This window comes from Pseudophryne corroboree, chromosome 7 (assembly GCF_028390025.1).
Source record: "Pseudophryne corroboree isolate aPseCor3 chromosome 7, aPseCor3.hap2, whole genome shotgun sequence".
In the NCBI taxonomy this organism is placed as follows: domain Eukaryota; kingdom Metazoa; phylum Chordata; class Amphibia; order Anura; family Myobatrachidae; genus Pseudophryne; species Pseudophryne corroboree.
Genome location: NC_086450.1, coordinates 107,664,379 through 107,689,041, shown reverse-complemented (window position 1 = coordinate 107,689,041; position 24,663 = coordinate 107,664,379). Strand labels below are relative to the sequence as shown.

General features: G+C 44.1%; 1 protein-coding gene across 8 annotated transcripts in view; it reads left to right on the top strand.

Annotated features, from left to right (window-relative positions):
* The window catches only part of GALNT13 (polypeptide N-acetylgalactosaminyltransferase 13), a 770,323-nt gene that overhangs the window by 600,903 nt on the left and 144,757 nt on the right, over positions 1–24,663 (top strand). For 7 of the 8 annotated variants that reach the window (XM_063933521.1, XM_063933520.1, XM_063933519.1 and 4 more), the window contains exon 10: positions 11,230–11,364. In XM_063933521.1, the coding sequence (XP_063789591.1) occupies positions 11,230–11,364 (135 nt within the window). The remainder of the gene's footprint in view (positions 1–11,229; positions 11,365–24,663) is intronic. The other variant, XM_063933523.1, reaches the window with a different exon arrangement.

Sequence of the window (24,663 nt, the reverse complement as noted above, 5' to 3'; positions counted from 1 at the left end):
TATATCTGTAGATATATTGGCCATCGGCTCTGCTGCCCAGCTGATGAGATATGTGTGACTGATGTCATTCGCAGCAGGGGTGTATTGGCGATAGGCCTCACAGGGAAGATGTGGGGCCTATTTTGTATGCTGACATGTGAGGGGTGGTGCTGCGGCCATGGTTACAATGTATACCTTTGGTGCTGGCCGTGTGAAGCAACTTCTACAAGTGTATCCAGGGCCATTCTCAGTTCTCAATCTGCCGCTGCCCAACATTGAAAGGAAGTGCACTGGAATATGCTAGCGCTACATAAATGTTAATAAATAAATAGAGATGTGCGGCGGGCACTTTTTGTGTTTTGGTTTTGGTTCTAATTCCCTGCTCATGTTTTGGTTTTAGATTGGTTTTGCCAAAACCAAACTTTCGTGTTTTGGTTTTGGATCTGGATTATTTTTGAAAAAAACATAAAAACGGCTAAAATCATAGAATTTGGGGGTAATTTTGATCCTATGGTATTATTAACCTCAATAACACTCATTTCCACTCATTTCTAGTCTATTCCAAACACCGAACACCTCACAATATTGTTTTTAGGCCAAAAGGTTGCACCGAGGTGGCTGTATGACTAAGCTAAGCGACACAAGTGTGCAGCACAAACACCTGGCCCATCTAGGAGTGGCACTGCAGTTGCAGAAAGGATGGCACTTAAAAAAACTAGGCCCCAAACAGCACATCATGCAAATAAGAAAAAGAGGTGCAATGAGGTTGCTGTATGACTAAGCTAAGCGACACAAGTGTGCGGCACAAACACCTGGCCCATCTAGGAGTGGCACTGCAGTGGCAGATATAAAAAACAGGCCCCAAACAGCACATCATGCCAAGAAGTAAAAGAGGGCAATGAGGTAGCTGTATGACTAAGCTAAGCGACACAAGTGTGTGGCACAAATACCTGGCCCATCTAGTGGGACTGCAGGATTCGCACTGCAGTCCCACTGCCTTAATGGCGGATACAATCCGCTTTGCAACAGGGTATATATATATACGGCCAGTGCCGTAACTAGACATTTTAGCGCTGTGTGCTAGAAAAAGCATTGCCCCCCCCCCGTATATAAAACAGGGGCAGTGCGTGCCGCAGGCTTCATGGGGAAGGGCGTGACCACAAAAATAATACAAATTCATATTATTATGCTGTACAGAAGTCTCCATTATTTAAATGATGCCGCACAGTAGCACCACTTTCACACTTTACGCCAGGTAGAGCCTCTTTTACACATTACGCCAGGTAGAGCCCCTGTCACACATTACGCAGGCAGAGTCCCCTTTCACACAGTACGGCAGGCAGAGTCGCCTTTTTTTTTTTTTTTTACGCATTACAGCAGGCAGAGTCCCCATTTTTTACCCATTACAGCAGGAGTCCCCCTTTTTTACACATTACAGCACGCAGAGTCCCCTTTTTTACATATTACAGCAGGAGTCACCCTTTTTAACACATTACAGCAGAAGAGTCCCAATTTTTAACACATTAGGCAGGCAGAGTCCACTTTTTACACATAATCGCAGGCAGTCCCCCCCCCCCCCCTTTTTTTTCTTTACACGACAGGCAGTTCCCCTTTTATTTTTACACGTAACGGCAGGCAGTCCCCCTTTTTTTTTTACACAACGGCAGGCAATCCCCCGTTAACTGTCAGCCTGCTCCTCTTCACCAGCACCGTGTGCACCTGCGGGTTTGACAGGCACTTCCTCATTGGCTCCAAGTCCAAGTCTTCTCCTCCTGAGCAGCGGGCGGGGGGTCACCGCTATCCTGCAGTAGCAGCGGCAACAAACGAGTTCTGAATGACGGGGGTCCGCCTCCAGGCCAGCGCTGCCCTCATCTCCCGTGCCTGAGTCTGACATCGGAGGCTGCGCCGCTGCAGGACCAGGAGGCGCCGGATGAGGAGGGTCAGTACAGCGGCGGCAGCCACAGCAGAGAGCATACAGGGTGAAGGAGGAGGAGCTTCTGGCCTTACCCTGCCCAGTGTCCTCCTCCCGCAGCCTACCCTTATTTCAGCAGGCAGCGTTCAATTTCTGCCGCCTGCCGCAGCTGCTCTTTCCACACCGCAGCGGTAGCAGCCGGGCACCTTCTCCGACTGGGCCGCGCTGCCAGCGGTTCGGCGCGTACAGTGCATGTGCGCTGTGGGCAAGGCACCGCTGGCACACACCTAGTTACGGCGCTGTATACGGCAATATCACTAGAATTATATGGCAGTACCACATACACTGGATTTATACAGCAGGATCACTGCAATTATACGGCAGGATAACTGAAATTATAAGGCAGGATCACTGGAATTATACGGCAGGATCACTGGAATTATATGGCAGGATCATTGGATTTATACGGCAGTACCGCTGGACATATACGGCATTATCAATGGACATATATGGCAGGATCACTGGATGTATACAGCAGTACCGCTGGACATATATGGCAGTATAAATGGAATTATACGGCAGGATCACTGGATTTACACGGCACTACCGCTGGAGATATACGGCAGTACCACTGGACTTATACGGTAGGATCACTGGAATTATACGGCAGGATCACTGGACTTATACGGCAGGATCACTGCAATTATACGCCAGTACCACTGGAATTATACGGCAGGATCACTGGAATTATACGGCAGGATCACTGCAATTATACGCCAGTACCACTGGAATTATACGCCTGTACCACTGGAATTATACGCCTGTACCACTGGAATTATACGGCAGGGTCACTGGATTTATTCGGCAGGATCACAGCAATTATACGGCAGGATCACTGGAATTATACGGCAGGATCACTGGATTTATAAGCCAGTACCACTGGAATTATACGTCAGGAGCACTGGAATTATACGGCAGGAGCACTGGACTTATACGGCAGGATCACTGCAAATATACGGAAGGGTCACTGTAATTATACGGCAGGATCACTGGACTTATACGCCAGTACCGCTGGAATTATACGGCAGTACTGCTGGACATATACGGCAGTACCGCTGGACATATACTGCAGTAACAATGGACATATACGGCAGTATCACTGGACTGGATTTATACGCTAGTACCACTGTAATTATACGGCAGGATCACTGGACTTATACGCCAGGACCACTGGAATTATACGGCAGGATCACTGGACTTATACGACAGTTCCACTTGAATTATACGACAGGATCACTGTAATTATACGGCAGGATCACTGGAATTATACGGCAGGATCACTGGAATTATACGGCAGTACTGTTGGACATATACGGCAGTATCAATGGACATATACGACAGGATCACTGGTCATATATGGCAGTACAACTGGACATATACGGCAGCACAGGGACACCACCACTGGACTGATGCAGGACAAAACAGGACCACTGCAATGGACTGGATTAATACAGCAGCACTGGACATATGGCAGCAGAGGACACCACCACTGTGACTGGACTGATGCAGCACAACACACCACCACTGGACTGATGCAGCACAACACACCACCACTGGACTGATGCAGCACAACACCACCACCACTGGACTGGATTTATACAGCAGTACAGGACATATGGCAGCAGAGGACACAACCACTGTGACTGGACAGATGCAGCACAAGACACGGACACTGAGGACGGAGGCATGTCCGCTCTCTACACTCTCCAATGCAGGAGTGAAAATGGCGACGACGTGCGGCTCCTTATATGGAATCCAAACCCCGCGAGAATCCGACAGCAGGATGATGACGTTTTGCCTCGTTCTGGTTTCCGAGTCAGGCGGGAAGACCCGAGCCTGACTCGGATCCGGGCTCGGGTGGTGAAGTTCGGGGTGCTTCGGTTCTCTGAGAGCCGAACCCGCTCATCTCTATAAATAAATGAATATATAGATGTTACAGCCTCTTGGTGTCACTTGGTCTTTAAAACAGCAGTGGAAATTTGAAACAAATTGTAATAACAAAAGCTGTATTATACATTTTTTTTTTTAACCTCCTATGGGGTCCAATTTGTTTTATTGTTTTCTTTGGGGGCCAATGTGTTTTATTTATTTTTCTTGTGCAATGTTTTTCATCTGTGCTTGCATCTGAGTTGCACCATACATGCATGCACTGCAGTGGTGTTCGTACAGAGTTGCAGTACAGAGTCAGATACACGCACCAAGAAGTGCATTAGAAATGTGTTGGGCATTCCTGTGGTTACAGGGGCGTTTCTACAGAGGAGGGGGCCCGTGTGCACCTCCGGGTGGGCCCCCTCCTCTGTACAGCGCTGTATTGTGCCGGAGTCTACTGCGCATGCGCAGGTCTCTGGGAAACATGGCGCCCGCCATGATCCGGAGACCAATCTGGCTACCGTTTCCGCCGCGATTGCAGGTCTTGGCGCTGGACTCCGGAAAGGTAAGTGTTAAAATGGGTGCTGTGTGGGCCCCCCGGACCCAGGGGCCCATGTGCACCGCACCCATTATAGAAACGCCAATGTACAGGGGGTTGGCTAATCAGACGCAGATGTAACGTAGCATAGAGGTGTGACAGTACGGTCCCGTACGAAAGCACTCACCGCTTTCGCGTCCCGTCTCTTGTGCACAGAATTGAGGGTTAGGTCACACGGGACCTGAACACATAGGGGATTCACGCTTACCGTCAGTAACCGCCTGTTACTGACTCCACCCACTGCGCTGTGGGCGGGTTTATGCTGCCACCTCCAAACTCCTAACCTGCCGTGGCGTTTGGAACCACGGTTCTGCTCTGTATGTGCCGACACACTGCGTCACCACACCTGTGTGGTGTTGACGAATCCCCACTAGTCACCTGACTAGGCCGCTACCGGTAGCTGGCGGAAGGCGGTACTTGGAGACGTTAGCTTCCCTGGACAGCCGGAGGACGGGGCTATGTTTGGCATAACCCTGTAGGTCACAGATGAAGCAATCTTCTTGAGGCAGATGTTTATTTGCTCAATAATAGCCTTAAAAAAGACTCATCCCTATTGCTAGGGGCAACAGCATACAGCAAGATGTTCCAGCAGAATAAAGATGGTACAAATACAATACAATCTGGAGGCACGCAGGCCTCCTTTTTATGTCAATTTTCCACACAGTACCAAAGGGGGGTTATGTCCTCCCTGTCTTCTCCAACCAATCAGGTTATCTTAGAAAATACAAATAAATTACAATTGGAAAGGAGATAAGTGCAATAAAACAATATCCTCCTTCCTGTGACACAGACAACGTTTGGTATGAGATTAACATTCACTATTGATACATTTATCACATAGCTTCAAAATACAAATGTTTCTGTCTCAGTCACATCTCCAGGCAAACCCAGTGTTTGGGATTACAACAGGAAAGGCTACAATACAAACAAACAGTCTTCCTTCCTGCATTTGCCATTCAGGGTTCGTATATCAATTAAATCAGCGACATGAAACAGGTTCCAAGCCCAGAACTACTTTACATATGGGATAAGGATACTTACACATCAAAAGGTTTTGTCATTCACACCTCTCTGCTAGGACAGGGCCATTAGCATGCCACTTCCTACTGACAGGAGATGATTATTCAGACATTGATAAGAGTAAGTGCATTTTCCCCTTTAAAATACAGGTGACCATATCTTGAATATAAAATAAATACAGTTAAAAATGCAATCCTACAATTGTGCACAGAGCACTACATATGACATGTTAAAACACATCATTAAACAAACTTTTAAACAGTCCGCGCCCAGCACCGTAAGTACGTTTAACAGTGACGCCAAGCGCCCATTGTCCCTTAATATGGCGCCGGGCACGAGGATTAACCCCTTCAGTGCCGCAGCCGCCATTACACGTGTGGCGGGTTAGTCTCTCCGGCCACAAGAGGTATTGCTGATAATGGTTGCATATATAGGGACGGTGAATTGCTCTAGCATAGAGCTGGTGAAAGTTTCAATGGTGTGACTGATGGTGTCATCTAAAGACACACAAAGCATGATTGCAGCATCTGTAGACATTGAAAGTGGGCATCTATGTCCTTGCATATTTGAATGCAAGGATGTACTCTAGGGAACTGCATGTGGCATCACCAGCATAAAGTCACACACGCAACTGCAGCAAAAACCCGCCCCCTCAACAGACCCCACAACAGATCCCACCCACCTTAGGACTGCTTCCATAAATTTCCTGGGGCTGATTTTACATCCCAGTCACATATCGGGGGTACACATCCGCCGACTGGCTCACAATATATCAGCCAGCATGTACCCAGCTTAAGTTTCCTGATAGAAAAACAAGGAAGTGAAGTATTGTGCAGCTGGCAGGGATGAACTGGGGGAAATAATCAGCCTTGGCACTTGTAGTGCATGTAGAAATGGGCGTGGCTGAGGCTCACAGAGTATGGCCACAAATCATAGGAATGTGTTGCGAGTCACGGGGGTGTGGCCGTACACCACTCCCGTGTCTGAGCATGCCGGCCGAGCAGAGTGGATGTGGAGCTGCTTGGACAGGCCTTCAGGTGGCCGCAAGGGCTCGTCAGGGCATCGGCCCTTCTGGCATTTGCCAGATGTCCAATCTGCCAGCGGCTAATGGCTTAAGGTAGCAGCAAAACATTTTAATGTTGCAAAAGTGCGTCACTAGTACAGCCTTCAATAGCTCTGTCCCAGCAAGCAAACATTGTTAAATAGCTCTTTATAATCGAAGCTAAGAACTATATTCTTCAATATTAATAGAGGCCGGGGAAACACCCTGATAAATAATAAGTAGGCCTCATGGGCTTACAGTAAATGCATGATGAATGCATTATGGTAGCCGTTATTATAAAGAAGATGTTGTCCACTCCGCGATTACTATAATTTATTGCTTTTTATTTGCCATGTAAATTTTATTGAACATATTGCTTTTATCTCTGGATTCCTACTGTGCTTTTTAGTCACGTATCCACAGTATATCATCAGCAGTGTAAATTGCTGTTCTCTCTGTGTGGAATACAGCTCTACCCAGTGAGTAGCTTTGTGTCATATTCCCATGGCAACAAAAGAATTCTACCTGCTAATGTAAAGACTTGGCGGAAAAGCACAGAAGGGAGGCTAGAATATAAAGGGGTATATTCAATTAAGGTCGGATCCATTCCGACATGCATTTGTCGGAATGGGTCCGACAAGGGCTATTCAAAAAAGTCGAATTGAGATGAGGAACCGGAGAGGGGGGAGAGCCGCGGGCAGACAGGGGAGAGCCGCGGGCAGACGGGGGACAGCAGCGCTGCAGGAGGATGTGGCATAGCCGCCAGACCTCACGGCAGTGTCCACCCGGCTCCAGCAAGTGGGACCTCATTTGCTGGAGCCGGGTGGATGCTGCCGTGAGCGGCGGCTATGACACATCCTCCTACAGCGCTGCTGTCCCCCGTCTGCCTACGGCTCTCCCCCATCTGCCCGCGGCTCTCCCCTCTCTCCTCCTCTCAGGTCCCTCATCTCAGTCCGACTTTTTTTTAAGTCGAACTGAGATGGTCGGAAACAGGGCCAAAACCTGTCGAATTTGGCCCCGTTTCCCTCAGAAGTATGCGAATCGGCAGCTATACCGCCAATTCACGTACTATTCGACAAGTCGAATTCCCCGACTTGTCGAATAAAAATGCTCGGGACTGAATAGGTCGGAACCCCTTCCGACCTGAAAAAGTCGAAAACTGCTGTCTTTTCAACAAGACGGCAGTGTCGACCTTGATTGAATATACCCCAAAGTCATAGATGAAACACGGTCTGAAGGAAACCACTAAAAGCACGTACACATTGGAGCCAGTTCTTTGTTCAGAATAACTTATATGTGTTTCATTTAACATTTTATAAAACATAATCACATTTATATTGGGTTTACTGTAATGTGTTTCCGTGGCGAATGCCCTCTGCATGGATGCAATTGAAAATAAAGCACTGTTATCAGATTTAGTACTTGTAATACTTATAGCAACCTATTTTCTCCTGTCTGCAATAAACACTGTCTGAGAATGACTCAGTGCCAGCCTGCCACATAAATAGAGAGGATATTAAGCCTCTTCTGGGTATCCTTGGACTTGTGCGCTATGTGCTCCTTGACCCGGCATGATTTGTGTATTGATTCTTAGTCATTTGTAATAAGCAGATGATCTAATATACATTGGGCTCAAGCAGACTATAATATACTCTATAAATTTCATACTGTCAAGTGTGAGAATGTTGCTAAATTGAATCAGATTTACCGTAGATAATACTTAGTTTTATTACTTACAATGGTTAGAGTAGAAGGAAGAGGAGTTGTTTAAAACTATTCTAACAAAACATTTTAAACAAACAGTAACACATTTAATCTTACTCCTACATTTTGCACTAGCATCTATGAAGACATTTGTTCATTGTCTAAACTTCCCTAAAAGCAAACATTAAACTCAAGGGCGTATACATGGCCGGATTAAGCCTTGGGGGTGCTAGGGGAACTTTAGACAGGGGGGCCCCCGGTAGAGGGGGGGGGGGGGGGGGGGGCTGTATATAAGATTGTGCATTCCTACCAACATGACCCATTCCAGGAGGGACAAAATGCTCTTTACATGGACTTCACTCTTAATATATGATTGGCATCACCAGTGTTGATCTATTCAATTGATAGGAAAGGTGTTTCAACACAAGTGATTGCAATCATAACTTACTTAAGAAGGAAGTCCAGGTAGAGAGCATTTTGTCCCTTTGTCCCTCCTGGAATCGGTCATGTTAGGAGGTATGGATTGTGTATATTTAACATTTAGCCCAGTGGAGTATATTAGATTTAAACTAATAGTTTAATAATGCATGGGTACTGTTTATAGCTCCACCTAGCTGAGAGACAACAATTTTATAAATGTTCTTGTAGTGGAAAAAAGACATCTTAAACAACCTTAATATACACATAGAAAAATAAAAACTATAATTTATGTTGTCACATGCAAAAATAGCGCACAGCCTCTGTACTACTTACACACTGGGACAGGACACAGGAGGTCTGTGTGTGTGTCTGTATGTGTGTGACTCTCTCTCTTTAGACCCTCATTAAATAACAAGTTACACAGAACTCAGACACTCAGGTGTGGAGAGAGCTGTAAGGGACACAGGGATCCCATCCTGTATCATTTACAGCTCTCTCCACCCTCCTATCTCTCCACTGGTTGGGAAGCTCTGTTAGCAGCTCATGAAACCTAATATTCCTGTGTCTCTGCCTGCACTGCATACTGTCCTGCTTGCATTCTGGCTGCCTGTTCTGCTGCTGCATAAGACTGAAATCTAGTGATATCAGTGTGTTCTGGACAGGGGGGGGGGGGGGCTGACAGAGGGGGGCCCAGGGTACAGTATGCCCTGCATCCCACCCTTAATCTGGCTATGGGCGTAGCTACCATAGGTGCAGGGAGTGCAGCTGCTATGGCCCAGAGCTTAGAGGGGTCCACCTTCCTTGTCACAGTGACATGTGTTATATACAAGGGTGTAGCTACCATAGGTGCATGGAGTGCAGCTGCTATGGCCCAGAGCTGAGAGGGACCCACCTACCCTGTCACAGTCACAAGGAAGTAGATAACATAGGTGCTGGGAGTGCAGCTGCTATGGGGCCCAGAGCTGAGAGGGGCCACCTTCCCTTTTTACAGTTACATGTGTTATTCACAAGGGTGTAGCAACCATAGGTGCAGCTACTATGGCCCAGAGCTGAGAGGGGCCCACCTTCCCTGTCACAGTTACATGTGTTATATACAAGGGTTAGTTTCCACAGGTGCAGGGAGTGCAGCTGCTATGGGGCCCAAAGCTGAGAGGGGCCACCTTCCTTGTCACAGTTACAGATATTATATACAAGGGTTAGCTACCATAGCTGCAAGGAGTGCAGCTGCTATGGGGCCCAGAGCTGAGAGGGGCCCATCTTCCTTGTCACTGTTATAAGTTTTATATACATGGGTGTAGCTACCATAGGTGCTAGGAGTGCAGCTGCTATGGCCCAGAGCTGACAGGGGCCCACATTCTATAACGGTTTCATAACGAAGTACTGTTATGGGGTATAAAACTCACAACTGCAGAAACGTGTCTGTAGAAGCACTGGGACAAGGGCCCTTTCAAAATGTTGCTATGGGACCAACAAAGTTCTGGCTATGCCCCTGATTAAACTGTTCTTTATATGATGACTCTGTATGCAACCAAATACACAGTGTATATGCTTTAGACTTCTCCCTAGCATAGTGTATAGTTTGGCCTCATAGGGGTAGGTAAAATAGACAAGTGGTGATGTTGCAACCAATCAGTTCCTGTCTATCATTTTCGAAGCTGCAAGAAAGAAATGATAGCTAGAATCTGATTGGTTACTATGGAAAACACGACCACTTTTCGTTTTTAGAAGCTGAAGTAACTCTACCCCTTTGTGTACAGTACCTACACATTTAGCTAGTTTAAATAGCAATCGATACGTTTGGAGCGTTTGGATGACACACAAGTACAATTTTCATAACTGAATAATATTTGCTGAATTTGTTAATACTAACCTTTTGGCCTAAGTGTGCTGATACTCTAGGAAGCCTTGATTCAAAAACATTTAGGAACCACTGGTATAGGATATGTCCAAATTTATGTAACTTTAGCAATTACTTAAGAAAAGATCATAATGTACTCTGGGTGTCTTACCTGTTATAACTGTTGACTAAACCGGTCACGTCTAGTATTGCCTGCCTAATCTCTTACCCTGTTCATACCTACCTACTCTCCCAGAACTTGCAGGAGTCACATGATTTTTTGGGTAGTTCCCGCACCCCCGGAAAAGTGGGCACTCATCCCACTTCCTGCCCACTTCCTAGCAAAGTGGGTAGACTAGGGAGATAAATATGTCGATCCGTAGTCCGTCAGGAGGGGGCAGGGCCTAGTGACGCAACGGTATTGGAATAACTGCATTTAAGCCCCACCCTCTATTCAAATATGTGCAAATTGTGGTATTTTGCCGCAAAGGGGATGACCAGATTAGTTTGGCCCCACCCCCATCACAGCCCACCTGCTTTTCCAAGTCAGTAAGTATGTACTGGCTGCTGGCATCAGTGCTAAACTGTCAGCCATACTCCAGTGACTTCCTCCTACTAAGCGAGCCTGTGTCTTTGCTTCGGTAGCTGAATCAGTTTTAGCATGATTGGCATTACTAACCTTCTTTTCTTTCCAGACGCATTACCAGTTAATTGTCTTTGTTCTTTTTTATTATTATTATTATTATTATTATTATTATTATAACCTTTAAAACAATTATATTTTTCAGGTTTTCTCTTACACCGCTGACAAAGAGATACGTACAGATGATTTATGTCTGGACGTTTCTAGACTGAATGGCCCAGTCATCATGCTGAAGTGCCACCACATGAGAGGTAATCAACTGTGGGAATATGATGCTGAGGTATGTCTGCTACTCAAAGTGCATGCTCAACATTTAACTAATGGCTTTACTAATCTGTTTAGGTACTATATTAAGCAGAATTATTCTTTTATCCAATTACTTCCGCAAACAGTAACCACCGCATCTGTTATGGCTATTTACTAAGCACAGGCCACACACATCTGTCAGCAGCTGTGTTAATGCATGCAATTACTTTGATAGTGTCGTTACTGGAGCATAAGGCACGCTTAGACGAAACCGGTTCTGCTATTTGTGTCACCCTGACATCACATAGCACTGGTTTATGCATAGCACTTTGGTGTATACAGCAGGTAAGCAATAAAACACAGACAGCTGTGGTTAGATTCAATTTAAAGTATTAAAATGACTGCCTATGTATTTTAGGCTCTTATAAGACAAATGAGGCATCTTTCATTCCACTAGCGCTTTTTCCCATTACTGTTTCCAATAAGGCCTTCCATCCGGTGCTCCATGTTGGCTTCTCCTCACAGATCATCTATTCCAATAGTTGTATTGAAATAAACCTATAGTTTAAAGGTGTTGCCTGAAGATTTTGAGCAACACTTCAGGTTTGGTTGCTCATACTGTACTCTGAACCTGCACATGATTGAGTAGCAGGGCTGGGCCTCTTGAGCCTACACCTTTCCAGGGCATGCACAGTGAACCTCGAAGATTTACTTGGGAAAAAAAATACCATAATTTTCCTATTAGCATCTCAACTCCCTTTCAGAATAATCTGTATTTTATTCCTAGTCATTTCTCAAACTCCACGCAAGACTCAGCTAAGTGTTAAGTTCCCCACGAAAGTCCCGAGATGAGAAAATAATTAGTAGATAATTACCTTATTGGTGGTCTCAAGGGCCGGCTCTACCATTAGGCATCTTTAGGCGGCTGCCTAGGGGCGCCGGCCATTGGAGGACACTACTGAATTCATCTAGCAAAAAACTGAAGGATGTTTCTGTATGTGGGTCAGTAATGAACTTTCAGCTGAAGGCATGGAACACAATAAGGAGCATACAAATATATGACACCGGAATCCCAACAGCCGAGATCCTGAATGTTTGTATGCCGGGAAGGGCTAGGGTTAGGCTGCAGGGATGGAGAGTTAGGGTAAGGATAAGGGATAAGGTTAATGAATTTAATTCAGAATATCGGTATTATGGTGGTCGGGATGCCGCTGTCGGTATTCTGACCGGCAGCATCCCACACTCAACCCCAATTAATTATCCCCACCAGACCCCATATACAGTATTGTACAGTATATAAAGAATAGACGGCACTCGAGGACTTTTAAAGTGAAAGAATATTGCTAACAAAGTCAGACATTTTGTGACTGTTTACAATATATTTATCACTTTAAAAGTCCTTGAGTGTTGTCCCTTTTCTCTGTATATGTATAATGATGTAGTTCAACCCAGCCCACTTAGTGGCCACCTGCTTCTACCCTCCGAGAGGTGGTGGTGGTGGTGTTTGCAGGTTAGGGGGTGCTAGGCTGAAGCTTTGCCTAGGGTGCAGAGAGACCTTGCACCGGCCCTGGTGGTCTCACAAGTCAACAGTCGGGTCGGGACCACGTTTGTGCACAAATGGGGTCCTGACTTGACTCTGGCTCACCATTCTCCTGTTCTCACCAGCTCATCATAAAGGGACTTATCCAGTAATTCCTTTCTAACACTCTCTTGGATAACTTAACACTCAGCTGACTCCTGCAATGATTTCATCAGCGCTCAGTTGCATTGACCTAGTAGTGAAGATAACTTGTAGCAGACCAGTGAACAAGTACCTCACACACCCAGAGAGGCAAGGGGAGCGCCAGATGCATACAAATCTGCACATGGGCAAAAATAGCCATTATTTTCCCAGCATGCTTCTTCTGAGCAATGTATGCCAGCCACTATAATGTTTCAGGTTCACCATATATACCAGTGGAGTATTTGACAAATGGACCAGTGAATGGGAATTTAATATATATTATGTCATAAGTTTTAAGAGAGAGTAGAATTTAATACCCTTCAATTAAGTACTAAGACGTTTTGAGATCAGTTAATTTACCTAGTTGCATAATAAATACTTTATTACATCGACTGATGTAAAATATTTAATTTATGTGATAATGAATGAAAAGAGATCAATAACAGGAATGAACATCACCCATCATCCTATCCCAGTCACAAATCATTCCTGCCTGCATCCTAGACTTATTTCTCCACATTCAACACCAAGGTGGTAATTCCAAGTTGATCGCAGCAGGAATTTAGTTAGCAATTGGGCAAAACCATGTGCACTGCAGGGGGGGCAGATATAACATGTGCAGGGAAAGTTAGATTTGGGTGGGGTGTGTTCAATCTGCAATCTAATTTGCAGTGTAAAAATAAAGCAGCCAGTATTTACCCTGCACAGAAATAAAATAACCCACCCAAATCTAACTCTCTCTCCACATTTTAAATCTGCCTCCCCTGCAGTGCACATGGTTTTGCCCAATTGCTAAATAAATTCCAGCTGCGATCAACTTGGAATTACCCCCCAATACCAGACCCTTGCTTCTTGTTTTGGAAAGTGTTGATCCTGTGAGAGATAGCAAGCTACGTTTAGTTTGGGACTCTCATAAACCCAGTGAGGTGCAGTGAGGTCAGTGGCTAGGGAGGCACTGGCTAGTATCACAGCTATATTTACACACCTAAAAATGATTACAATAATACAACTATGACTACAAAAATGATTTGAATAATAAAAAGATGATTGTGAGATGATATGTTATAAATATCTGCTTTGTATTATTCCAATAATTTGTATAGTCAAAATTCTGGAGAACACTGGCACATGATGGGTGAGGCTCTGCCTCTCCTGCCTACCCTAACCGCATATAACTGCCTAAATGTTCCAGATCGGTTTGGTGGCCCTCTGCCAAACAGTATTTTACTCCTGTGAGATCTGTGCACAAAATAAAACTCACAGAACACTCCCTCTCGGTCTATTATAATATCTGCACGTACAGTACCCACGAAACCATTTAATTGTAAAACTATCCCATTCATATTTGTGTTGAATAAATTGGGATGACTCACTTTGTGCCAATGACCTAGCTACCTTCTGCCAATGATTTAGCTTTCCTTATGATACAACATACAGTATGTTAGCATGTTATTCCTGTCAGCGTCAATTTATTTAATTCTTATCAGCATCAAATTATTTCAATTCTGGAAAGCTTTTTTCCAGATCTTTGATAATTTTTTATTGGTTTCCTATGAGCCCTCTGTACTTGGTACATAGAAAAGAGTATGGTAGTGAGGTAGGACCTCCTGACAAATTTGCGTATGCATATATTCTGCTGTATTGGTTGTGCTGAGACGCCGCACTCACAAGTGGCTGTGCTCTGTATAGTGAATGTGTATAGGGGTACACTGCAGTATGCTGCGCTGTACTCTGCTGTAATTTGTTCTGTTTGGTGTGCTTTACCTTAGTAATCTTTGTTTATGTGCAAAAAAATATTAAATAAATAAATAAATAAATAAATAAATAAATATATATATACATATATAGAATGAGAGAATGGACCGGCACTCGTAAAAGCATTACAATAGGCCCGGTGCCCTCCACAACAATAAAGTAGACACACATACACAGAGAGGCGGCACTCACGGCTGGTTGTTTTCAAGGATAAAAAACGCCACACAAGAGGCTTGTTTCAACGTTTCAATTCGAGTGAATTTTCGTCAGGATACACATATACCATCAAAAACTTACCTTATATCCCCTCACCAAATGTGTTCAGGTGTGCTCGCCGCCGGGACCCGGCTCCCCGGCCGCGTCACTCACATATGACGTCATTGCGCCAGCCGGCGCACGCCAGCGTCACCATGGTCACCCGGGATGTGTTTACAACAGACAGGGAGGGGGATACAGCAGCTACAAAAGTAGAATCGTGCATAAGCACATATGATATAAAAGTGTATAAAATACACATGCAGTACAATACAAATAATCACGCCAATTAGGACTAATAGCGCCAAGAGCCGATGTCACATAATTAATGACACCCAATCACATACCTTAAGTTAATTAAAGCAAGATAGCGGTATCATTTCATTTAGACCTCTAGGATACACTGTGTCCAAACAATGAATCCAACGAGATTCACAGCTTAATAGAGCCGATCCACGATCTCCTCCCCGTAAACGAGGCGGGATGTGGTCAATCAGGCGATACCTTAATGTGACTAGATTATGGCGTGCCTCCAAAAAGTGGCGTGCCACCGGTTGGTCGCTGGTGCCATTATTGAGAGCCAGGCGTATAGCCGACCTGTGGGCCGTCATACGCTCTTTAAACTTACGGGTCGTTTTGCCCACATATACAAGGCCACAAGGGCACACGATCTGGTATACTACATATGACGATTCACAGGTAAGATGATGCTGAATCTGGTACTTTGTACCTTTACGAGGATGACAAAATGTTTCACCTGTGAGCAGAAACTTACAGGTGGTGCAACTACATTTAAAACAACCATTCTTTTTCTGTTGCAAAAAACCAATACGGGGTACCCCCCTGCCTGAAATATCAGTTCTCACTAGTATATCTTTAAGATTTCTAGCACGTCTATAACAAGGCATTAATCTCGTATCACCCAATCCCAGATCCTTATCTGATTGGATGAGGTTCCAATGTTTCTTAGCAATATTTTTAATCTTATTTGAGGCTGTATTGAATGTGTTAACCCAAGGCAGTGACAACGAGGAATTATCCTTCTGTTGTTTGGATAATAAAGAGTCCCTGTCCATAGCTAAGACTTTCCTTTTACATTCCTGTAGAGACTGATAATTAATAAATTTATGGATAGAGGTTATAACTAAGTCGTCGATTTGAGTTGCGGCTAGCCCTACATCACTATTGATCCGCAAAATGCAAATCATCTGTGAATAGGGCAACCCACCCTTCAAACTCTTGGGATGGCAACTGGAATTATGTAGGAAGGTATTCCGGTCAGTGCTCTTACAGAAAACACTAGTATCAATTCTAGGCCCATTTCGAGTGATCATCACATCTAAGAATGCAATCTGATGTTGACTCATTGTGTAAGTTAATTTAATAGGACTTGTAGTAGCATTATGTCTGTCCAAAACACCAATCAGCCTCTCTATAGGACCATTCAAAAATAACAGAAGATCATCTATATACCTTGTATAAAAAATATATATCCAAGGCAATAGATGGATCTTCAAAAAAATAAATCAGATTCAACATCAAACATATAGATATTTGCATAGGCCGGTGCGACGGCAGAACCCATCGCACACCCACGGTTCTGAATAAAAAATGTATTGTCATACAGAAAAAAATTATTCGTAAGAATTAGTTCTAATAGCCTCAAAAAAATATCTATATGTATGGAGGAAAGCTCACTCTGGGTAGACAGAAATTTTTTGACTGAAGCCAGACCCTCTTGATGAGGGATAACAGTATATAAGCTGGTCACATCAATTGTAACCAACCACAAATCTTCCGGTACCACCCCTAACTGATTCACTTTGTTTAACAACATCGTGGTATCTAAAAGAAAATACGGTTGTTTCTGAATCAGGTAATGTAACATAGAATCCAACAAAATGGCAGTAGGTTGAAATAACGACCCCCGTGCAGATATTATAGGGCGCCCTGGGGGCGGGTTGATACCCTTGTGTATCTTGGGTAAAGTATAAATTAATGGCACTACAGGAAATTCAGGTATCAATAAATCATATACTTCCTCAGAAATAAAACCCACATCCTTAGCCATAATAAGCACTTCACGTAATTCTTTCAAAAACACTGACGAGGGATTACCCCTCAATTTGCTATAAACCCCAGGTTCGTCCAATTGACGTTGTATCTCGGTCTTATAGTCTGGCAGATCCTGTAGCACAATCGCCCCACCCTTATCTGCGGGGCGTATAATCAATAACTCGTTGTTAGATAAAGATTTTAATGCCACTTTCTCGGGTTTGGTTAGATTCGAAGTAATCGAGGTTACATTCAATGCGTTCACTTCCTGATCCACCATTCTAATAAAGGTTTTAATACTGGAATTGTTCGACAAAGGGTCAAAGGAAGATTTTTTCTTAAATTGAGCTAATTTGCCCGGAATCTCAGTCGAGACGGCTGATGGTTTATTCAAGAAATGTTCTTTTAATTTAAGTTTGCGATGTAATTGATTCCTTTCAATTTGCCACTGAAGTGGATCAAATGTTTTGCTCGGAACAAATGATAGTCCTTTAATCAAGACGCTCTTTTCACTGTTGGATAATTCGTGACTAGACAGATTGAAAATTAATTTTTCTTGCTCTTCACGCTTTTGGCTCTTCCACGTCCTTTCCCGTTTGTATTGCCCGCCTCTCCTTGTGTGTCTACTTTTTTGGTGCCTATTTTGCGTGTAGTCATCCCTAAAGGGATGTTCTTGGCACCAGTGAACAAGAACCTCGCAGCTCCAAATCTGGTGCCAAGAACATCCCTTTAGGGATGACTACACGCAAAATAGGCACGAAAAAAGTAGACACACAAGGAGAGGCGGGCAATACAAACGGGAAAGGACGTGGAAGAGCCAAAAGCGTGAAGAGCAAGAAAAATTAATTTTCAATCTGTCTAGTCACGAATTATCCAACAGTGAAAAGAGCGTCTTGATTAAAGGACTATCATTTGTTCCGAGCAAAACATTTGATCCACTTCAGTGGCAAATTGAAAGGAATCAATTACATCGCAAACTTAAATTAAAAGAACATTTCTTGAATAAACCATCAGCCGTCTCGACTGAGATTCCGGGCAAATTAGCTCAATTTAAGAAAAAATCTTCCTTTGACCCTTTGTCGAACAATTCCAGTATTAAAACCTTTATTAGAATGGTGGATCAGGAAGTGAACGCATTGAATGTAACCTCGATTACTTCGAATCTAACCAAACCCGAGAAAGTGGCATTAAAATCTTTATCTAACAACGAGTTATTGATTATACGCCCCGCAGATAAGGGTGGGGCGATTGTGCTACAGGATCTGCCAGACTATAAGACCGAGATACAACGTCAATTGGACGAACCTGGGGTTTATAGCAAATTGAGGGGTAATCCCTCGTCAGTGTTTTTGAAAGAATTACGTGAAGTGCTTATTATGGCTAAGGATGTGGGTTTTATTTCTGAGGAAGTATATGATTTATTGATACCTGAATTTCCTGTAGTGCCATTAATTTATACTTTACCCAAGATACACAAGGGTATCAACCCGCCCCCAGGGCGTCCTATAATATCTGCACGGGGGTCGTTATTTCAACCTACTGCCATTTTGTTGGATTCTATGTTACAATCCCTGATTCAGAAACAACCGTATTTTCTTTTAGATACCACGATGTTGTTAAACAAAGTGAATCAGTTAGGGGTGGTACCGGAAGATTTGTGGTTGGTTACAATTGATGTGACCAGCTTATATACTGTTATCCCTCATCAAGAGGGTCTGGCTTCAGTCAAAAAATTTCTGTCTACCCAGAGTGAGCTTTCCTCCATACATATAGATATTTTTTTGAGGCTATTAGAACTAATTCTTACGAATAATTTTTTTCTGTATGACAATACATTTTTTATTCAGAACCGTGGGTGTGCAATGGGTTCTGCCATCGCACCGGCCTATGCAAATATCTATATGTTTGATGTTGAATCTGATTTATTTTTTGAAGATCCATCTATTGCCTTGGATATATATTTTTTATACAAGGTATATAGATGATCTTCTGTTATTTTTGAATGGTCCTATAGAGAGGCTGATTGGTGTTTTGGACAGACATAATGCTACTACAAGTCCTATTAAATTAACTTACACAATGAGTCAACATCAGATTGCATTCTTAGATGTGATGATCACTCGAAATGGGCCTAGAATTGATACTAGTGTTTTCTGTAAGAGCACTGACCGGAATACCTTCCTACATAATTCCAGTTGCCATCCCAAGAGTTTGAAGGGTGGGTTGCCCTATTCACAGATGATTCGCATTTTGTGGATCAATAGTGATGTAGGGCTAGCCGCAACTCAAATCGACGACTTAATTAATAAATTTATGGATAGAGGTTATAACTATCAGTCTCTACAGGAATGTAAAAGGAAAGTCTTAGCTATGGACAGGGACTCTTTATTATCCAAACAACAGAAGGATAATTCCTCGTTGTCACTGCTTTGGGTTAACACATTCAATACAGCCTCAAATAAGATTAAAAATATTGCTAAGAAACATTGGAACCTCATCCAATCAGATAAGGATCTGGGATTGGGTGATACGAGATTAATGCCTTGTTATAGACGTGCTAGAAATCTTAAAGATATACTAGTGAGAACTGATATTTCAGGCAGGGGGGTACCCCGTATTGGTTTTTTGCAACAGAAAAAGAATGGTTGTTTTAAATGTAGTTGCACCACCTGTAAGTTTCTGCTCACAGGTGAAACATTTTGTCATCCTCGTAAAGGTACAAAGTACCAGATTCAGCATCATCTTACCTGTGAATCGTCATATGTAGTATACCAGATCGTGTGCCCTTGTGGCCTTGTATATGTGGGCAAAACGACCCGTAAGTTTAAAGAGCGTATGACGGCCCACAGGTCGGCTATACGCCTGGCTCTCAATAATGGCACCAGCGACCAACCGGTGGCACGCCACTTTTTGGAGGCACGCCATAATCTAGTCAGTTTAAGGTATCGCATGATTGACCACATCCCGCCTCGTTTATGGGGAGGAGATCGTGGATCGGCTCTATTACGCTGTGAATCTCGTTGGATTCATCGTTTGGACACAGTGTATCCTAGAGGTCTAAATGAAATGATACCGCTATCTTGCTTTAATTAACTTAAGGTATGTGATTGGGTGTCATTAATTATGTGACATCGGCTCTTGGCGCTATTAGTCCTAATTGGCGTGATTATTTGTATTGTACTGCATGTGTATTTTATACACTTTTATATCATATGTGCTTATGCACGATTCTACTTTTGTAGCTGCTGTATCCCCCTCCCTGTCTGTTGTAAACACATCCCGGGTGACCATGGTGACGGTGACGCTGGCGTGCGCCGGCTGACGCGATGACGTCATATGTGAGTGACGCGGCCGGGGAGCCGGGTCCCGGCGGCGAGCACACCTGAACACATTTGGTGAGGGGATATAAGGTAAGTTTTTGATGGTATATGTGTATCCTGACGAAAATTCACTCGAATTGAAACGTTGAAACAAGCCTCTTGTGTGGCGTTTTTTATCCTTGAAAACAACCAGCCGTGAGTGCCGCCTCTCTGTGTATGTGTATATATATATATATATATATATATAAATATCGTGCAGGACCGGCACTCACCTCTCATAAATACTTTGCTCAGGTGCCTTCTGCGAATGATCGATATCCAACTGTCCCAAATATACAGCGGCACTCAGAGACTCATGGTAGGTGAAAAAAACGTGCAAAATTTATTCCATGTTACAAATTGTTCAGGCCAACGTTTCGGGGCACATCCGCCCCTTTGTCAAGGTGAACCACAAGTGAAAAACAAACATATTACAGTACCTTATATAGTGTAGTGGGGAAGACCCGTTGGCGGGAAGCATCGTGGCTGCCGGTGGACTGTGCGTCTCTCTGTGTATGTGTATATATATATATATATATATATATATATATATATATATATATATTCGTTTCCACGCCCGGCACTCCTGATGCACAACAATAAATATTGCCTGGTGCCTTCTCTGGCAATGATACTTGCTTGAATATCTATGTAATGAGCGGCACTCATGGGACTTTCTCATAAACAACAGGACATCACCCCATTGGTATCTGCAACGTTTCGGTTTATTTTCAAAACCGTCTTCAGGCTTACATAAACAATACAAAAACCGTTCTTACCTATATACACGTATAACACCATGTGCTGATCAGTCCAGGTGCGTTCAGCTACTCCCACTTCCGCTGACGTCACCCGGACAAAAACCATGTGACTTCACATTAACCCTTCACCAATAATTCACATATCTGTGGCACAATAAATATATCTGTTATCTTAAGTTAATACATTAAAACATTGTCACTACCACTGATGTACATCTATAGTATTGTGAATACCAATCTTCATCAATTACGTATATTGTCATAATGTGCAGTATTCAGTAGTCATTTATAAAAAAAAATGACCTATTACATTTAATAAAGAAAACTAGAGAAAGATAAATTTTCATTAAGGCCATAAGGTGCTATTGTGTTGAGGGAATAAATCCACTTTGTCTCACAGCGCAACAGCAATTTATTGCGATCGCCCTGTCTGCGACTTTCGGGTATATGATCTATCATTTTATACCGCAAACTTGATAGATTGTGCCCCTTTGCCTTAAAATGTTTGGCCACAGGTTGTTCACTTGTCCTCCCTTCAATAGCCAACTTGATTGCACTTCTATGCTGTGCCATGCGTTCTCTAAATGTGCAAGACGTTTTACCTACATAAAGTAATCCACAGGGACACTTTATGTAGTACACTACGAAACGAGAGGTGCATGTTAAACAATGAGTTATTTTAATAGCTTTCCCTGAATGAGGATGATACAATGTATCTCCTGTTTCCAGGTAGATACATGTAGTATCCTAAACATCTGTAGTTACCAAATTTCCTACTAAGAAAGTTAGAAGGTCTTAATGTGGTAAAATCTGAGATGTCAGCATGAACCAGCATATCACGGAGGTTACGTCCTCTGCGGTAACATGGCATAAGGCGTTTATCTGACAACACTCTTAGATCAGGGTCAGATTGTATAACAGGCCAAATTCTTTTGGCTTTTGATGCTAACCTCTTGCTGGCCGTAGAGTATTTGTTCACATACACCATAGATGTATGTTAGGGTCTCCTGCCCTGTGCTGCCACGTCGTCATGGCAACCGGGAGACAAGTGCTAGTGGAGTAACCTGAGCGCAGCTGATACTCCGGTTCGGGTCTTTTGCTGTGCAGTGGTTATAGGCTCTGTGCACGGCAGGGGATCCGGTGCTGGTTTTTGTGCTCACAGTCTGAGGTCTGAGTGGGGCGTGGACAGCACCTGCTTTATAAGGCCTCTTTTCAGGGTAAGCAGATGCTGCTGAATCTTTGTTGGTTAGTCAGTTCATGAAAGTTAGCCAGTACTGTGTAGCTTTGTATTTGTTTGTTGCTTACTGCAAATAGGCCTGGGGATTTGGTATTACACTCTGCCAATCCAGACCTAGCAGTAAGACTGGAGTCAGTCGTTTAGCTTGCTGGGGTTCTGTTACTACTCTGTGAACTTAGCAAGTTTGCGGCTGTATTCTAAGACTTGCCTGTCTAATCCTGTCTCACTGTGCTAGGTGTCAGGGGTCAGTTTAGTGGCAGTAAGCTAAAACCTGTGCACTGCAAGTGAGAAATAGGATTGTGGAGACTCTCCTTGTGTCTATCATTCCATCTCTGACCAAGGAGTTTACTGCCACACCCGTTGGTAACCCTTTAGGGTTTTGCTGTTGCCCTTAGCAACAGCATTTCGGGTTCTCTACGTATTAAAACACAACATCTTGCTTTTTCCATCTGTGCAGTTCTAATACAAGGGAGATACCCAGTTCCTTAGCCTCTGGGCTTCTCTGTTCACTTTGTGTGTATTTTGTTACCCTAATACCTTCTGTGTACGTTATGTCATATTCCCCAGTTTGTCTGTGAGTCCATTTGTTTTGTATAACAGTTCAAACACCAGTACATTCCTGCAGACACTGGAGTGCATAACAGTTCTGACACCAGTACTTTCCTGCAGGCACTGGTGTGCATAACATATTCAGCAGCCTAATACTCCTGTTGAAATTTTGTGGGAATATGGAGCATACCCCTCAAAATACGTTGCAACAGGTGGTCGATCAGGTGCAGGTCCTGACTCGACAATTTAATGATTTGTCCATTAAAATGCACACCTCCCAGGCTGCTGGCGGAGCTCCCGCAGCAGCAGCACCTGCAGGGGTTAAGGAGCCGAAAGTAAATCTCCCGGATCGTTTTTCTGGAGATCGCTCGCAGTTCTTTTGTTTCAATGAGAGCTGCAAGCTATACTTCCGGCTTAGGCCTCAGTCTTCTGGGTCGGAGATTCAGCGGGTGGGCATAGTGATTTCCTTGCTACAAGGAGACCCACAGGTCTGGGCATATGGGTTGCAGCCTGACTGTCCGTCGCTTAAAAGTGTTGATGATTTTTTTACGGCACTGGGCATGTTGTATGATGACCCTGACAAGACGGCCTCAGCCGAGGCTCAGATTTCGATCCTTAAGCAAGGGCGAAGGCCAGTTGAGGTTTACTGTACGGAGTTTCGGAGGTTGGCCCATGATACCCAGTGGAATGACCCAGCCCTGAGACACCAGTACCGAAGAGGTCTTTCTAACCAGATAAAGGACCAACTGGTACAATATCCCTTGCCTGATAGCTTGGATCAGCTCATGCAGTTATCCATCCGGGTGGATAGACGGCTGAGAGAGCGTAGGCTTGAAAGGGAGACTGAGATTTCCTTCCTTCCCAAGGGAACCTCAGACACTGAGGAGCCTATGCAGATTGGGGCTACCCGCCTCTCCTCGCGTGAGATGACGCGGAGGAGACAGCAGGGGTTGTGTTTGTACTGTGGGAATAAAGGTCATGTGGTAGTATCATGCCCAGAAAAGCCGGAAAACTTCAGGGCCTGAGGGTGATGGGAAATATCCTGTCAGGCCAGAAGTCAGAATTTCCCAAGAAGACTTTTATCATTCCGGTGACCTTGAAGATCCTCGGTCAAACTGTCAAGACTGAGGCCTTTGTGGACAGTGGGGCCGACGGGGTTTTTATGGACCGCCAATTCGCCCTGAAACACTCTGTTCCCTTAGTACCCTTGGCATCGGAAATTGAGATTTGTGGGTTAAACGGGGAACCACTATCCCAAGGTAAAATTACCTCTTGCACTAGCCAGATTTCTTTGTTTATTGGAGCCACACACTCTGAAAAATTGTCCTTTTATGTGAATGTCTGTACTTTTGCCCCATTGGTGTTGGGGTTACCCTGGTTAAGGGCCCACAATCCTCAATTTGACTGGGTCTCTGGGGAGATTCTTAGTTGGGGTACTGATTGTTTCAGGAGTTGCTTGAGCCTTCCAGTCAGGCTCTCGCAGCTAAGTTTGCCAGGATTGCCAGGGTGTTATGCAGATTTTGCGGACGTGTTCTCCAAAAAAGTTGCAGAGGTACTACCTCCCCATCGCCCCTATGACTGTGCCATTGATTTGTTGCCAAATGCTAAGCTTCCCAAGAGCAGGTTGTACTCCCTGTCA